General features: G+C 48.6%; 1 protein-coding gene across 1 annotated transcript in view; it reads right to left on the minus strand.

The window, feature by feature from the left end:
- The window catches only part of CCDC92B (coiled-coil domain containing 92B), a 31,082-nt gene extending 13,403 nt beyond the window's left edge, over nt 1–17,679 (minus strand). Inside the window, exons 1-2 of the mRNA XM_083587973.1 lie at nt 16,869–17,679; nt 11,978–12,134 (exon numbers count right to left, since the gene is read on the minus strand). Coding sequence (XP_083444099.1) covers nt 11,978–12,134; nt 16,869–16,922 — 211 coding nt within the window. The 5' untranslated portion in view covers nt 16,923–17,679. The remainder of the gene's footprint in view (nt 1–11,977; nt 12,135–16,868) is intronic.
- Nucleotides 17,680–17,926: the final 247 nt, after the last annotated feature.

The following is a 17,926-nucleotide window of genomic DNA, read 5'->3' on the forward strand; positions in this document are numbered from 1 at the left end:
CCTGATGTTGGGAAAGATGGAGGGCACAAGGAGAAGGGGACGACAAAGGACGAGATGGTTGGATAGTGTTCTCGAAGCTACCAGCATGAGTTTGACCAAACTGTGGGAGGCAGTGGAAGACAGAAGTGCCTGGCGTGCTCTGGTCCAGGGGGTCACGAAGAGTCAGACACGACTAAACGACTAAACAACAACAACAACAAAGTGCATATCAGATTGCAGCCTTCTGTCAAAGCTCTGTCAAGGCTATGGGAAGGCTATTCCTTCCCTGGTTGCAACAAGAGAAGAGACAACAAGGTAGAGTCCCTTTTAATGAGTTTTATCCAATCCCAATAGCGAGAGACAAAAGAACGCAACAAGCCTTAACAATGGCGTTGCTCCAAACTGGGTTCCTCCTCCCTCCTTCGTAGCAACAGCACTTTCCCTTACAGTGGCCACCTGTGGTCAAATGTCTCTGATTCCGTTGTTCCTGCACCTTTAATGAACGCCGAGTTCTGGGGGAAGGGGGATCAGAAATACTCTCCAGTGACAATGTGTCAGCTGGTTCCCCTTCCACATCTCCCCCCTTCTTCTAACACTTCCCAACTCTTCTGTTCGCCTGTCTCTGAGCTGTGACTTCCCTCAAACTCCTCAAAGCCCTGCTGTAATTCAATACTGCATTCCTCTCCTTCAGCAGAATCAGGAGAAGCAGGGGGCATGATCCCCACCATTCCTCCTCATCTCTCGCACCCCCTCTCGAGTCCAATCCCTGACACCTTCATTTGCCACCAGGAGCAAGCCCCTCAACTGAGTGGTAGGAATACCCTATTGAAAAGAAGACAACTAATGGTCTTGATGTCTACCAGCTCCATCTGGTACGCAGGCTGAGACCCTACCTGCCTGCAGACTGTCTCGCCAGAGTGGTGCATGCTCTGGTTATCTCCCGCTTGGACTACTGCAATGCGCTCTACGTGGGGCTACCTTTGAAGGTGACCCGGAAACTACAACTAATCCAGAATGCAGCAGCTAGACTGGTGACTGGGGGCGGCCGCCGAGACCATATAACACCGGTCTTGAAAGACCTATATTGGCTCCCAGTACGTTTCCAAGCACAATTCAAAGTGTTGGTGCTGACCTTTAAAGCCCTAAATGGCCTCGGTCCAGTATATCTGAAGGAGCGTCTCCATCCCCATCGTTCTGCCTGGACGCTGAGGTCCAGCGCCGAGGGCCTTCTGGCGGTTCCCTCGATGTGAGAAGCCAAGTTACAGGGAACCAGGCAGAAGGCCTTCTCGGTAGTGGCACCTGCCCTGTGGAACGCTCCCCCATCAGATGTCAAAGAGATAAACAACTACCAGACTTTTAGAAGACATCTGAAGGCAGCCCTGTTTAGGGAAGCTTTTAATGTTTGATGCATTACGGTATTTTAATATTTTGTTGGAAGCCACCCAGAGTAGCTGGGGAAGTCCAGCTAGATTGGCGGGGTATAAAGAATAAATAAATTATTGTTGTTGTTGTTGTTGTTGTTGTTGTTGTTGTTGTTGTTGTTATTATTATTATTATTATTATATTTATTTATCTATTTATTTATTTATTTATTAGAACGCAGGGAGCTGCCTTCCTCCACATTGGCCCATTGGCCCATCTTGCTCAGTAGTGTCCACTCTGACTGGCAGCAGCTCTTCTAGGATTTCAGGTAAGGAGTCTCTCCCAGCCCTACCTGGAGGTGCCAGGGATTAAACGTGGGACTGTCTGCATGCAAAGCTGAGGCTCTGCCGCTGAGTCAGGGCCCTTCCTCCTGACTCAACAGAAGACACTATATGTTCATTGGGAAAGGGGACGCAGAAGGTGGCAGGTTCAACCCCCAGCATGTTCAAGTGGGACCAAACAAGAGCCTTGCATGGATCCCTGGACAGCTGCTGCCAGGCAGCGTAGACCAGTGTCTATTCACGCCTGCATTGACATCTCTGTGACCTGGGGGACGGAGGAGGCATTACTGCCTTCTCATAGGTGGACAGGACAGGTGGTGTAACAAACAGGTGGGACTGGACATAGATTCATAGAACTGTAGAGTTGGAAGGGTCCAACCCTGAGCAATGCAGGATCTCAGTTAAAGCATCTATGACAGGTGGCCATCCAAGCTCTGCTTAAAAACCTCCAACGAAGGAGAGTTCACCGTCTCTTCCACTGTCAAACAGCTCTTACCATCAGGTGTTCAGTAGGAATCTCCTTTCTTGCAACTTGAAGCCATTGGTTCAAGTCCTACCCTCCTGAGCAGGAGAAAACAAGCTCATTCCTCTTCCATATGACTGCCCTAGAGATATTTTAAGATGGCTATCATATCACCTCTCAGTCTTCTCTTCTCCAGGCTAACCATACCTAGCTCCTTCAATTGTTCCTCATAAGGCTTGGTTTCCAGACCCTCAATCATCTTGATCACCCTCCTCTGCACACATTCCAGCTTGTCAACACCCTTCTTAAATGGCGGCACCCAGAACTAGACACAGTACAGTGGTACCTCGGTTTACGAACTTAATCAGTTCTGGAAGTCCGTTCTTAAAGCAAAACTGTTCTTAAACCGAGACGCGCTTTCCCTAATGAGGCCTCCTGCCACCGGTGCCCTTCCACCATTCGGATTCTGTTCTTAGACTGAGGTAAAGTTCTCAAACCAAGACACTATTACTGGTTTTGTGGAGTTTGTAAACCAAATTGTTCTTAAACTGGACTGTTCTTAAACCAAGGTACCACTGTACTCCGGGTGTGGTTTGGCCGAAGCAGAATAGAGCAGTATTATGACTTCCCTTCACCTGGATACTAGACTGCTGTTGATGCAGCCTAGAACAGCATTAGCCTTTCTTGGCTGCTGCATCACACTGTTGACTCATGTTAAGCTTGTGGTCCACTAAGACCCCTAGATCTTTTTCACATGTACTGCTAGTAAGCCAGAAGCCCCACATCTTATATCCTCCACCATAGCCAGGGCCTTTTCAGTGATGGCTCCGACCTGGTGGAATGCTCTGTCCCATGAGACTAGGGCCCTTCAGGATTTAACCTCCTTCCATCGGGCCTGTATGACAGAGCTATTCCGCCTGGCCTTTAATTTGAATTCAGCCTGATCTTTTCTTTCCCTTCCCTTCCCTCCCCCCCCCCCTTTTATGAAGATCATCCGCTCTGAGACCCGACAGCTAATTCTCCCCTGGCCTCCTCGCTGGCCCAAGCAGGACTAATTCAGCCAGCTAGCCCTGGTGACTATCTAATGCTTATTAGATGGGTTTCCCCCAAATTGATTTCTGAACTTTGAATTTTATTGTTATTTATGTTTTTATACTGTATTTTATGCTGCTTTTACAATTAAGTGTGTTAAATTTGTTGTTAGCCACCCTGAGCCCGGTTTTCTGAACCGGGAAGGGCGGGATATAAATAAAAAATTATTATTTATTATTATTATCTTATATTTGTGCAGCTGGACATTCCTGCCTTAGTGCAGATCATGGTTTATGACATTCCTGGAGGCAAAGTTGGTGGCACCATAGGCTTCAAGTTGCAAGAAAGGAGATTCGTACTGAACACCAGGAAGAACTTTCTGATGGTAAGAGCTGATTGACAGCTGGAGGTGGAGGCGGGGCCTGTGCCTTGCACTGTGAGGACTGGTGGGGAGACAAGGCAAGGGAAATTCACCCCATTAGGTCTTTCCCCAGGACCCTCTTCCTTGGGCTCTCCTGACCCAGGTAGAGACCTTCCCAGCCCACTGGATCCTTCTCCGTGGTCATCTGTTGGCCACTCATCTCCTCTGTCCTGGCCTGGCCAGCTCCTGCTCCACTCAGAGCCTGTGACAAACAGGCTGCTTTTCATATCCAGTGTTCTAAACAAAGAACAGAATGAGCATTCTGTAGCCAGCTCCTGAAAAAGCACTGCATTCTTTGACTTGTATGACTCATGCAAGGTTTGCAAATTAAAGTTGCAGTTCAAGCACAATTGCTTCTTCTTTGGGCTGTCTCTTTTCTTCTGTTGCCGATCACAGAGCTGCAAAAAACCGAAATGAAACATGGGCTCCTGCAAATCGTTTAGTTGAAACCACATGTCCCAACTGCCTCTGTTAACAGGGGTTTGTTCCAATTTTCTTTTACCTAACATAGGTAGTTGTGCCTGTTTGGTCCCCATTGGGGAAAGACCGGATGGGTACCTTCTTCAAACTGCATCAACATGAGCTGCAAAAGTCACCACGGAGTTTCCTGCCTGCTCTGTGGTCCCTGGGGTGGAGAACCTTGGAATCACAGAGCTGGGAGCTGCCTCAAAGGTTCACCTATCAGGGATGCTGTTACCAGAAACCCATTGCTCTGGCATCTCTGATAGGTGGCCATTTGGGCTCTGATTACGAAGGAGAGTCCACCACATTCAAGGCACTGAACAGCTTGCACCACCAGGAAGCTCTTCTAGATTTAAGTCTAAATCGGCATGGCTAAACTGTGGCCCTCCAGATGTGGTTGGATTTCAACTTCCATCAGCCCCAGCCAAACTGGCCACTGTTTGGGGGTGACAGGAGCTGGAGTTCAGCCGAAACTCTGGAGCCATCCTTCCTCACCCCAGCCCTTGTGAGCTCAACTCCACCACGTCTGGCTTAAGGATGGGGTGTGTGTTATTCAATTCAATTCAATTTCAATTGATTTCACGTCCTCATTTTTCCAGCCTTATGTTCGGTTCTCCCCCTTTTTGTCCAATTTCTCTCTGTGTTGTTGTTGCTGTTTAAAAATGAGGACCTCATGACCTCACTAATATATGCATTCATGCACACTTTCCCTAGTATATGCATTTTTGTAAACACTGTTTTATTGCAGAACTTCTATTGGAGAACTTTTGTAAACATTGTTTGGTTGGAGAACTTCGTTGCAAAATTTGGGGAAGTGAGAACATCAAAGGACAGCTGTGTTTTGGTTTGAATTAGGTGGATGTGCCTTTAAATGTCAACTGAATTGAATTTCTTCCCTTTAGCTTGGATGCGCAGAAGTGTTTTGAAGCAAAAGCAAGAACCACAGGTGAGTCCAAATCGTGGATCTCCCGTGGTGCCACGTCTATTTTTGTTCCCTAGTCTTTCCTTTCTAATAACTGAGCCTGATAGAACCCTAGAATGGTGGAGTTGGAAGGGACCACAAGGGTCATCTAGTCCAACCCCCTGCAATGCAGGAATCTTTGGCCCAACGTGGGGCTGAAGACCACAACCCTGAGGTTAGGAGTCTCATGCTCCACCAACTGAGCTATCCTAGGCCTTATTTGATGCCTCCAAAATAATTAATGGACTGCCATGAAATTAAGAACAATGGTGGAACAAAATTGGGAGGGGAGGGAAAGCACTTAGGAAAATGAGGAGGCTGAGAAAAGAACAAGAAGTGTAATAGTTAATCATTGTCTTTCTTAAAAATTAAATAGTTTTCATATTGACTCTAACCTTCCTTGCTTGAGCATTGTGGTGGATCAATGTTGCTGGAAAACAAACCCCAACACCCCTGGCCATTGGCCATGCAAGCTGGGGCTGATGGAGGTCCAAAAACATCTGGAGGGCCACAGGTGCCCCACCTTTGTGCTAGTCATTGCTGTGACTTTGAGACAGTGATCAACAGGGCTGAACCTTCACTTCCTCTCCCTCCCCCTCCCCCTCCCCTCCGGATCCTCTGAGAATGAGATCAGTGGCGGAAGCATGCAAGTAATGGACTAGGCACAGCAATTTCTGGTAAGCTATTCAGATCTCTCCTGCTATCCTATTGCAAATCAATACGGGCAGCCTTATGCCCACCTCCTCCTGCCTCGTTCCTGCAGCTATTGTAAAACTCTGCAGCATCTCTCTGGCAGAGATGGGCGAATCTGCCGATTCCAGTTTCTCAATTTCCCCCCAACGTTATGTTCCGCTCTCCCCATTTCCACATCAGTTTTTGTTTTCCCAAGAAAGCAGAAAGTCCTCATGAAAATCCACTACCATTTCAGTGTGACTCTTTCTCGGCGCAGACAGTTTTGTATGCAATTTTAACTAATGTGCAGATTTTTTTGAAACTCATAGAATTGTAGTTTGGAGGGACCCCGAGGGTCATCTAGTCGAACCCCCTGTGATGCAGGAATCTCCACTATCTCAAAGCACCCATGACAGACGACAATCCAACCTCTGCTTGAAAACCACCAAAGAAGGAGGGTCCACCAACATTCCACTGTCAAACAGTTCTTCCTGTTTAGTCAGAATCTCTTTGCAACTTGAAGCTGTTGGTTCGAGTCTTACCCTCCAGAGCAGGAGAAAACAAGCTTGCTCTATCCTCTATGTGACAGTCCTTTAGATATTTGAAGATGGCCCTCATACCACCTCTCAGTCTTCTCCAGGCTAAACATCCCCAACTCCTTCCACTGTTCCTCATCAGGCTTGGCTTCCAGACCCTTGATCATCTTGGGTGCCCTCCTCTGTATATGTTCCAGCTTGTCAATATCCTTCTTAAATTGTGGTGCCCAGAACAGGACACAGTATTCCAGGTGTGGTCTGACCAAGGCAGAATGAGCGGTACTATTATTTCCCTTAGTTGGCCAAATCCATTGCCCAATTCTGGCGTTTCATTATCGCTTCAGAAACAAAACTGAACGTTTCAGCTGAGTGTTTTGATGATTAGTGTCTAAAGAAACACATCCTCACGATCCCTTTGTGTGAGACGTCCACTTCTTTTTTGTTCATGGCAATGCTAATTAAGGTTCCCATTTTACCTTCCCAGGACTACAGAAAGAATGGGGTGAGGAGACCTGGAAGCCTACATTTTCCGCCTAAGTTTAGGCAGGGTGGGAGGAGGGCCAACTTGCACCTTTCGTATGTCAGGCTCATTCCAAGAAATGACTCATTCCTGTATTGTTAACAGCGTTTATCTTCCCACAAGACCTGATACTGGAAATGTGGGGATTACAAAGGACTGGAGAGTTTGGCCCTTTTTCTTTCTGGTGGCTACTCAGGGAACAGAACTGTGTTTCGGAAATGACTCACACATGGGAGCAGGATGGGCTTAGAGGCTGACCGCGGCCATCCAGGCCTCTCTATCTGACTCACGGGGGTGGGGGGTGGTCCTCCCTAAGCCGCCCTCCCCAGCCATACCATAGAATTGTAGAACTGGAAGGGATCTTGAGGGTCATTGAGTCCAATCCCCTGCAATCTCAACACACAGTCCTCCACCCAATTTGAAACCATACTGGACCCTGCTTAGCTTTGCAGATGTGCTAGCAGTTTTCTAGCTGCACCCCTTCTCTACAGACCCTACACCTCACCTTTTGCTTCACTACGATGCATCCTTGCATTCTGATAATGGGTAGAGGACAGAGGGTGTTGTCTGAGTAAATTAGCATATGTGGCTCCACCCACATTTGCTCCTGGTCTTGCCCACCACTGGCATGTGGGCCCGGAAGGATGCTGGAAACGAGGTGTGGCCGTCTGGCTTAAAAAAATGGGTTCCCCACCCCTGATGTAGAATAAGGCTTACAGCCTTGCCTAGCTTTTGAACCTGGGGGGCGGGTCTCCTCAGTGGAAGAGGAGGGCAAGCAGGATCTCCTAACTGATCTCTATGCCACCAGGGAGCTGTCTGCCCGTTTCCTGCACCTAAAAGACCATGCACAACTTGCAGAGCAGCAAGGCAAGCAGAAGCAAGTGGGCGGGGGTAGCACACTTGCTGTAACCATGGGTCACTAATCCAACCCCTATCCTAACAGGTTAATGCATTTGAGGCAGAAGGAAGGCATTAAGTAAGTTCAGTCTGCTTTGTTGGTACGATTGTGTCACTGTAAAACAAATATTTCATTTGGCAGTTCCATAAAAAGAAAATGCAGGTGGGCAAGACTCCTGAAGTAAGGGGAAAACAGAGCGACTTTATTCTGAAGTGTAGTCAAAGTGATACATCTCTTGCCTCTTTTTGGGGGGGGGAGCGAGTCAATTTAAGGTTTTCTAATGAAACTGGAGCAGAGGAGAGCGGATGGCAGAGGGGAAGCATCCACTCCTGTTTTGGCTTAGTCCCCCTATGCAATATGTAACAAAGCTCTGATTGAAGGTTACAATTTTGAGCAGTGAGGAGTAAATGTATGCTTAAGTCTTCCAGGCTTAGTTGTTTTCCTTAATTATCCCCCAATATTCCTTTACCACTAACAAGAGAGCAAATGCCTACTTGTGGCTCAGCCAAAAACTGCTGAAGCAACATCACCCACCTTTCCTTGGGAGGTCTCCTAGGACCTGAAGCTACCTACCGCTGGACAGTAATATATGTCCTCCCTAGGAGCTCTCCTAAGTCCTGAAGTGGCTCACCCTGCCTACTATCTAGAGCAGCAGTTCTAAGTACTGTAGTCAGCAGGTTAAGCCTCTTCAGGACCTCGGAGAGCTCCATTGGAAGTCATACATACACTGTTGTCCAGCAGGTCATAGAGAAGTCAACCATAAATATGTTTCTACCTCAGGAGCACTCCAAGATCATGATTTGCTAATATGGTGCCCATGGGACAGAAGTCTTCTCTGGTGTTTGCAGGGCCCTGCCCCTCTCATCCTTCCCCTATTGAAATTGAGTGAGTTCAATGCACAGGGAGTTTCAAAGTGTAAGGTAGAGGTAAAGGGACCCCTGACCATTAGGTCCAGTCATGACCGACTCTGGGGTTGCGGCGCTCATCTCGCTTTATTGGTACAGCTTCCGGGTCATGGGGCCAGCATGACTAAGCCGCTTCTGGCAAACCAGAGCAGCGCATGGAAACACCGTTTACCTTCCCACCGGAGCGCTACCTATTTATCTACTTGCACTTTGATGTGCTTTTGAACTGCTAGGTTGGCAGGAGCAGGGACCGAGCAACGGGAGTTCACCCCGTTGCGGGAATTCGAACCGCCGACCTTCAGATCGGCAAGTCCTAGGCTCTGTGGTTTAAACCACAGCGCCACCTACTAAAAGATTGATTCTCTTACAGTTGCAGAACAAATATTATGGGGAACCCGTCATCGTGCCAGTTCCACAGATGGAAGAAGGTTAAGTGGGCATATATTGGCTAAGGTGATCCTGCACATAAACTGGTCCCAAGCTTGTTAAAGCTTTATATTCTAACACCTTAAACTTGGCCCAGTAGCAAATGGGCCGCCAGTGCAGATCTCTGAAAACAGGTGTTATATATGCTGGCGGGGGCTTCACACCTGTCAGCAACCTGGCTGCAGCATTTTGCGCCAGCTGCACTTTCTGGGTCAAGCGCAAGGAAGAATGACTTAACCCAAAGCCAAGTTAATCTCCTCATTCTCTGTTGGCAACCTTTTGCTTCTCGGATTTTCTTTCGTATTACACTTCTGGAACTTGAGCAGCAACTGAGGAATCTAAATATTGGATCCACAGCTTCCTTTGTCTCTTCAGAAGAGACTTCTGCAAGCTGGCTGGATGCGCGATTGCCCGCCCGTCCCCCACCCATGCGCCAAAACCGGTACAAATGAGATCACTTAACACTGATGCACATGGCACAGGGCTGAAATTAATCCTCTTTGAAGAGGAGGAGACACAGGGGGTTTAATGATGGCTTTGTAACACACAATGTACTTTGCCCCTCCCCCACAGTGGCTCCCTCCCACAATCTTGGATCAGGCAAAGGACTGCTGGATTAACAAAATGCTCACACTCATATGTTCCCCTCCCCACCCCCAGGCTTTTGTCTATTGTAACTCAAAACACTGTTTAGTCGTCCGCCCTAACAGAAAGGAACGTCTTAAACTGGATTGCATTGAAATCAAATTTAGCCCAACCACCCTAATTACAATTCCAACTGCGTTTCCTAAAAGACAGACAGAGAGAGAATGTGGTAGAAAAACCTCTCTCTTTCATTCAACGTGTATTCCCAGATGGAAACCAATTAGAGAACTGATTACTAACGTAAGCCACATTTGCACCATACATTTAAAGCATCGAGGTGTCACTTTGATCTGCCATGGCTTCACCCAAATGATTCTAGGAGCAGCAGTTTGATAAGGAGGCTGAGATTTGCTAGGAGACCCCCTGAGATACAAAACTCAGAAGAGGGAAGAGGGATTGACTGTTAGACCATTCTGGGAACTGTAGCTCTGGGAGAGGAATAGGGGTTCTCCTAACAACTCCCAGCACCAAACTACAGCTCCCAGAATTCTTTGGGGGAAGCAATGGCTGGTTAAAGTGGTGCCATAGTGCTTTAGATATAGGGTGTGAATGTGGCCTTGCTCTGGCATCCTTGAAATCTTTCCAGGCAGCAGATTACACAGTCTCCCAACACCAATGTGTTCAATTGCCGTCTGACTCTTAAAGGTCTTTCTCAGAAGCTGTTGGGTCTATGACCAGAAACTTCTGGCTGTGTGTACGTACTGATGCTCTTTGTCAGGGATGGGGATCCAGTGGTCCCTCCAGATGTTGTTGGACTCCAAATCCCATTGCCTCTGACCACTGGCCATGCTGGCTGGAACTGAGGGGAGCTGGAGGCCCTTGGAGGTGGCGTGGAGGGAACGGTCAGATCAGGAGGAGGGATGGGAGGAGCCTGGAGAGTTAGAACCACATGACCCCAGGGAAGGTCCCAGTGGAGTCCAAAAAGCAATGCTGGAGCCCCAAGAAACTTTGGAGCCAGAGAGGGAGTTGGTGGGCACAGTGGCGTAGAGTGGGTTGCCAGAGCCCAGGGCCATGCAGAGCGGGATGGGAGGGAGGGAAAGGGACAGAGTACACATGTGCATTCAACTGCCTAGTGGCATCTGCATCACCCAGGAGATCGCAGCTATAGAGATAAGAAATGAAGAGTTGTTCCATTGTCTGGAGAGGTCACTTCCTGGTTTGCATGAAGAAGTCATTTTCAACAGAGCCCAGTGACAGAAGCAAGCAACTGTATTGAAGCAGCACTGGGTATTGAAATTTTGTGTCCCTAAATTTTTTGAGACCCGGGCAACTGCCCCATGCTATGTCACTGGGTGGGCAGGAATGCAAGGAGCTGCAGTTCAGGAGAGGGTTCAAGCCTGTTGTCAGGGAAAGAACTTTCCCCTGTGTTACCACCAGACACCCTAGCCAGTTCCCTCCAGAGCCTTCTCTAATAGAAAGGCTTTTCCCTTGGAAGAGACAAGTTGGATGCTGAGCTGGCATTGACTCCCCTTCCTAGGTCCTGGAAATTCCAGCGAGAACATCAACCAACTCAGGGCTTGTACACACTTCTGCTTGCCCCATGCCTAGAAACCACGGGGCTGGGAGGTTCTATGTTTGACCCACCACTTTCCCTGGGAAAACCCACTCTTTACCACTGAATCAACTCGCAGAAAACCCATTTTGACATTTGCTCCAATTCAATGGCAAAGTGCAAGTTTTTCTCAGGGGAAAGTGGTGGGACAAGTGGAAGTTGTGGATGAGCCTTCTGAGCTTGCCTTGTCCAGTCCCGAGAGTCCTCTTGCTTGCTGCGCAAATAGACTGTACCTGGCCTGTTCTGGTTGCATCCACTTCTTAGCTTGCCCCTAAGCCATGCAATTCACCTGCAGTGCCTTTGGACCTTTGCCTTGCCGATGCACCATAGTGAATAAAGTCTGAACGATTTGGGCAGGAGCAGGCATTGGAAATAAATTAATAAATTAAAAAAATTGTCCAGTAGCATCTTAGAGACCAACTAAGTTTGTTCTAGGTATAAGCTTTCGTGTGCATGCACGCTTCTTCAGATACACTGAAACAGAAGTCACCAGACCTATATATATAGTGGGATGGTGGGGTGGGAGTTTTCTCAGAAGGGTGGTAGGAGATGAGTGATTGACTCAATGGGTACGGTAAACCTGTTGATGACTGTTAACGACTGCAATTAGTCCTACAGGAAAAAGCAAAGGATAGTATGCAGAGGTTGGAGTTCAAGATCTCCCTCCAGTGAAAGACAGGACACCCATACCTTCTGGAAGCCCACAACTCCCGACAGACCCAACCTGCATGCCTAGTGGTCAGGGAGCTTCACGAGACTTGGAGGGCCACCGGTTCCCTGCCCCACAACCCACTCAGCTCACCTGTGCAGTGCTTCTGTAAGTGTAGGATCTCCAGGTGCAAATCGTGGAGGAGTTCCATCTGCTCCTTCTTCAAGAAGGCAATGTGTCTTTGCACACTTTGGATATGGTGCTCCAGGGACAGGGTCTCCATCGCAACACAGTTGTCAACCGTCAGAGCCTAGAGGGAATTAGACGTGGATTCATGAGTTGCTCTCACGGCAATAGTGGCTTGCGGGAAGAGGGAGCTGCTTCTCCTCTCCTGCTACCCTCTCTCAAGCGAGTCCTGTAGGCTGATGTACTGAAAGACATTGGCTTTAAACAAATCAAGCAATTGATATATTTGAATATATTTGCACGTTCCACCTGTTTGAATAAAAACAAATCAAACAGGCTGCTGTTCTTGCACAGAGCAGAACCACAGAATCGTAGGGTTGGAAGAGGCCACAGGGTCATCTAGTCCAACCCCCTGTGAGGCAGGAATCTTTTGCCCAACATGGGTCTCGAACCCAAAACCCTGAGATTAACAGTCTCACGCTCTGCCAACTGAAAACTATGACCTGGGAGACCAAGGTTTGAATCCCAACTCAGCCATGAAGTTCACTGGGTGACCTTGGGCCAGTCACCATCTCTTAGCCCAGCCTACCTCACAGGGTTGCTCTGAGGATGGAATGGGGAGGAGGTGAACCACGTGCACCACTTTGTGCTCCTTAGAAGTTAAAGGTGGTTTATAAATGCAAAAAATAAAAATAAAACAGCTTTTTTAAAAAATTCCAAATATGGTGTTTAATTAGATACTGAATGAGAAATCAAGATTATTCACAAAATTGTAGGTTAGGTGATTTTCAACACAATTCTGTTGAAGCAAGTCCCATTTTCAGCTGGGCTTACACCCAGATATGCGCTCACAGAATTGCAAAGTGGTGTCAAAGCCTATTTATGCAACTTCTTCTTCTAGGCACTTAGCTGAATTTAATACATGGTATCCTATCTGAACCTGCCTTCGAGTTCAACTTCTGAAGGGCTTGCTTACAGACCCACATTTAAGATCCTTGGGATTGGAGGGCGTGAGACACAAGGCTTCTTTGGTGGTGGCTCCATGTTTATGGAACCCCTTCCCAAGAGAGATACATTTGGCCCCATCAACAAGGGTTTTTAAACAGGCCTTAGAAATCCATCTCTTTTGGTTTCCAGCTGAGATACTGGTCTGAATCTAGAAACAATTTAATGATAGTGTTGCAGGTGTTAAACCATTTCACTGTTTCAGTTAATGTTACACACGTGCCCTGCTGCCATGTGAAACTTTTAAAACACCTATTTCAAATGACTAGATTTTTATTAGAATATGATTATGTAGTTTTATGTGGTTTTTAAAGTTGTCAGCCACCAGCCTAAAAGATGGCCCAGGAGCACAGAAACACAGAGAGCTAGCTGCCTTATACAGGGTCAAACTAGCGGTCCATTTAGATCAGTAATGTTGGCACTGACTGACAGCATCTCTCCAGCATCTCTCCAGGCAGGAAGTCTCCCCCAACCTTACTTGGGATTGATCTCAAGACCTTTTGCTTTCACATAATGCTTTATCACTGAGCCTCTGAACTATTTCAAGGCAACAACCAACCAACCTCTAGCAGATATTTCTCTGACTGTGCTCCTAATGCAAATAAAATAAATCAATGATGCAGAACAATGTCTTATATCTTCCCAGGAAAAGATCAGCACCTGGGAACCTCATAAAGGACACCAATTCATAAGAGAGGGAGCAGTGGAATGTTATATGCCTACTCAAAAGTAAGCCCCATTGAGTACAATGGGAGTTGGTTACGTTTTTCTCGAACTGCACCCTTCACACATTGAGATCTTGCTTTTCCACTGGTGCTATTAAAAGTGGCTTACTGTTTTTAAAGGAAAGATTTATAAACTAAACAATAAATGAACAAACAATGAGCAAACTCAGGTGCTTTTCCCTTGTGGGTTTCTGTATAACCGCAGACCTAAAATCTTGAAATACAAGAAGGCAATTGCAAAGTAGGTACAAATGCATTAAGGAGTATTGAGACCATATACCCAAGAGAATACAGTGATGTTCTCTAGGTACTTAACTAATATCAAGGGACGTGCCAAGTAAACATCTCTAGCAAGAATGTTTATTATTAGTATTAGTATTGGAACGGGGAGGTTCTGCTCTTGATCTGCCCATCTAACCTCCAACCAGTCAAGGCTTGTCCGTAAGGGCACCCGGGGTGCTTCCACCAGCCTCAGTCTGCCTTCAGCCATTCCCTACTTGCCTGCCTTCTCACATGCAACCAGTCCAGAAGGTGGCCCTGACTGTCAGCTTTCTGCTCTGTCGCCCCTGCAGAACTCAGCAGGGAGGAGGATGGGGCCCAAACTAGAAGCCGTTTGCTCTGGCTGTCATTTCCTCTGGCGCCACCTACTGTTCAGCTCCCTGCCTTCTGCCCTATCAGTCCCAATGGGCACTTGGGAACCAAACCAGGGCTTCTGGTTATAATATTTCAACCAGGTTCATAGGAAAGAAGGGGGTCCTTTCATGAGAAGAAAGGCATGTGGGTCAGAGGGAAAGTGACTGTGGAAAAGAGGAAACAAGGTGCATAGGAAGTTGCCATACACTGAGTCAGACCACTGGCCCAGCTAGCCCTATATTGTCTACACTGACTGGCAGTGGACCTCCAGAGTTTCAGACAGGGTTCCCTTGACCCCCAGTGGGAAACCTACCTGGAGATGCCAGGAGATTGAACCTGGAACTGTCTGGATGCAAAGCAGATGCTCTTCCATTGAGCTACAACCCTTACCATAGGACAGATCTGCGATTCCACAGCTGTACCGCAGAAGCACAACATTTGCTCTGGAGATTCATCTTCTCAGGACTTTTGGTTGTTTTAGGATTACACAGGCAGGCTGAGTTGCCTGCCAGAGCAGAGGCGGCTATTGGTCTGCGTGGACCAATGATCTGACTTGGTATATAAAGCAGCTCCCTTATATGGGAAGTGTTTCCAGTTCCTGGGCAATGCAGTTTTCCTTGGTATCTTCCAACTCAAGAGACATCGCTCCCGGTGGCATTTTTACTAGACAGACAAACTCCAGAGAGGAAGCCTCGGTTTGTGTGTCGCAGCAAAGTCCAGCCGTTGAGTCTGACCAAACTTTTAAAAGGAAGAGGTTGATGGTGGCATCACTGGCATGTGTGGGGCCACAGTCCACATTGCCAGAGGCAAAACGTAACCCCTCCTCCTGTGAATACACAGCAATCTAGAGCACAATCAACCCACTGAGTCCTAAGATACAGGTTGCCCACCCAGAAGTGACCCAACGGGACATAGGAAGCTGAGTGGGATCATCAGCTCAGTGTTGTCTGCAGTCAGTGTGGTGTAGTGGTGAGAGTGTTGGACTAGAAGCTGGGAGACCAGGGTTCAAATCCCCACTCAGCCATGAAACTTCCTGGGTGACCTTGGGTCAGTCACCATCTCCCAGCCTAAGCTCTACCTCTCAGGGTTGTTGTTTGGATAAAGCGGGGTGGGAGAGAGCCATGTATCCCACTTTGAGCTCCTTGGAGAAAAAGGTGGGGTATAAATACAGGCAACAAATAAATAAATTCCCAGACTGGCTTTCCATGGTTTCAGGCAGGAGATATTCCCTGCCCTACCTGGACAGAAGCTGGGGCCATCTGCACGCACAGCAGATGCTGAACCCCTGACCTATGGCTCTTCCCTGTGGTTATGACCTCTTTTCCAGATGTTTGTCCAACTCATAGAGTTGGAAAGGACCTTGGGAGGTCTTCTAGCTGAACCTCCACCCATCATTGCAGGTCAGAAGAGCAGAAGGACCAGACTGAGTGCTCAAGTGATATGAAGGCAACGCTTTAAGGGGGACGAAGAAGCTGACAGGCAGCGCCACCCCCTGGGCTGAGAGTAAGTAAGGAGGCAGGCAGGTGGGGGCTGGCTGAGGGAAGACACTCAGGTTGGTGGGGCAAAGCCCCCTTTGCCCAAATGGACCAGCTTCCGCTGGGTATTTGACCTCTGAGCCACCGCTTTATCTGCTTTCTTTTTTAAAAAAATAGTTCAAAGACCTTGGGCGCTGACTCTCATTCTTCTTTGCAGCTGGAGAGGAGAACACTCCGGTGTTTGCACTAAGGGAAACTGAATTGCTGCTTGCTTGTTTCTGCCTAGGGCAACTGCCTTTGAGCATAAGCAGAGTGCATTTTCTGATCCCTCCCACCCACTCCAATCTGGGCTTAAAAAGGCACTTTCCAAGCCTGAGGAGTCCCCACCTCTGCTGCCCCGAAACTCAACACCTCCCTTTGTTGAATTTAGGAACAGAGGAAATGTCTTATACCGAGCCAAATTATTGGTCCATTCAGCTCAGGATTGCCAACACTGTCTGGCAGCCTCTCTCCATGGTTTCAGGTAGGGGCTGTTCCCGTACCTACCTGGAAATGCCAGGGACTGAACTCTGGATGCTCTTCTGCATGCTCTGAACACTGACCTATATGACCCCCTTCCCCTGAAATTAACCAGAGGTGGATGAGTTGAGTCTGTGCCATGGATTCCTGGCACCAGCAGGGGGTTGGACTAAATGACCTCTGGGGGACCCCCTTCCACCTTTCTAGGACTGCAAAGCAGCTCGACCCTTTTAAAAAACAACAACCAGTCAATCCACAAACTTCTATTATTTAGCAGGGAGCCAGTGGGATCACCATCTCCAGAAAGCGGCAGCTGCTCTGTATTCAGGTTTCCTAGGAAAATCCTCTCTCTCTCTCTCTCTCTCTCTCTCTCTCTCTCTCTCTCTCTCTCTCTCTCTCTCTCTCTCTCTCTCTTTCTGCTCCAAAACAGATCTCAATATGCACATCTTTCCCTCTCCGTCTCTCCCCCCCCCCCGCTTCCCGCCGCCTCGCTTTCCTTACCTGGGCAAAACGAGGAGGCGACAGCAGGAACTGGTGGCCACGGCTCGGTGTCATCAATGGAAGGAGATGCCAAGGCAAGGAAGGGCAAACAGGTTGGGTCCTCGTCCCCCCTGGAGGGTTATCCAAACGCTCCCCTCCTCCGTGTCAGCCACAAACACCCGGCGGGTGGCGGGGGGGGGAGGTATTAAGGAGGGAGGCGGGAGGGAATGGAGGGGGAAGATCCCCTCCCGCCACCCCTGGCGCCCCCTTACTGGGTTTTCTCCTCCTCTTCCTCCTGGATCTCCTTCAAAGCCTCCTGGCGCAGTGGACACACAAGGGCACCCGTCCCAAAGTTGCGGACTCCATGGTGGCTCTCTCGGCTGCTTCTCCCCCGTCTCCCCGGTCCCCGTCCTCCTCCTGCGTCCTCTTGGCAAAGCTGGGGAGGTGATGGTGATGGAAATGGTGGGCGCCGGAGGTGGTTTGCAGCAGGCCCTGGCAGGTTAGAGGAGAAGCAGAGGCGAGCGAGGGAGCGAGCGAAGGCGTAAACACAGAATAACGTGACCGGAACTGGTGAGATCAGTCTGGGTTGGCTTGTACAGCAGCAGGAGCAGCAGGGAGAGGAGGAGGAAAGAGGAGGATGGCTGCACTTGACAACATCCAGCCGATGAAATCACCTCTCTGTGCCTCCCCCAGGGGACTCGGCCATGGCACTGGAGGCTGCTGATTCAGCACAGAGCCAGGGGAGAGTGGATGGAGACTGGGGTGGTGGTGGCAGAGACCCACCTGGGGAACAGAGGCGGAGACATCTATTTTAAGCCAGACCTCCTCCTCCTCCTCCTCCTCTTCTTTCCCCCCTCCTTGCTTTTCCCTGCAGCTCTCTGAGATCCCAGAGCAGGAAGCGGAGCACCCAATCCGCCAATCGGGTACTTAGAGGAAGCTCATAGGCAGGAATTGAAGGTAATAGTTTTAGATCATTTGCTGGACTCCCAGCGGCTGACATTCAGAGATATGCTGCTCTTCTACATGGAGGTTCTACTTTCGGCCAGGCAGGCTGTTCTGCACAAAGCAGGGCTACAGCT

This window comes from Podarcis filfolensis, assembly GCF_964270895.1.
Source record: "Podarcis filfolensis genome assembly, chromosome: 15".
NCBI classification, from domain to species: Eukaryota; Metazoa; Chordata; class Lepidosauria; order Squamata; family Lacertidae; genus Podarcis; species Podarcis filfolensis.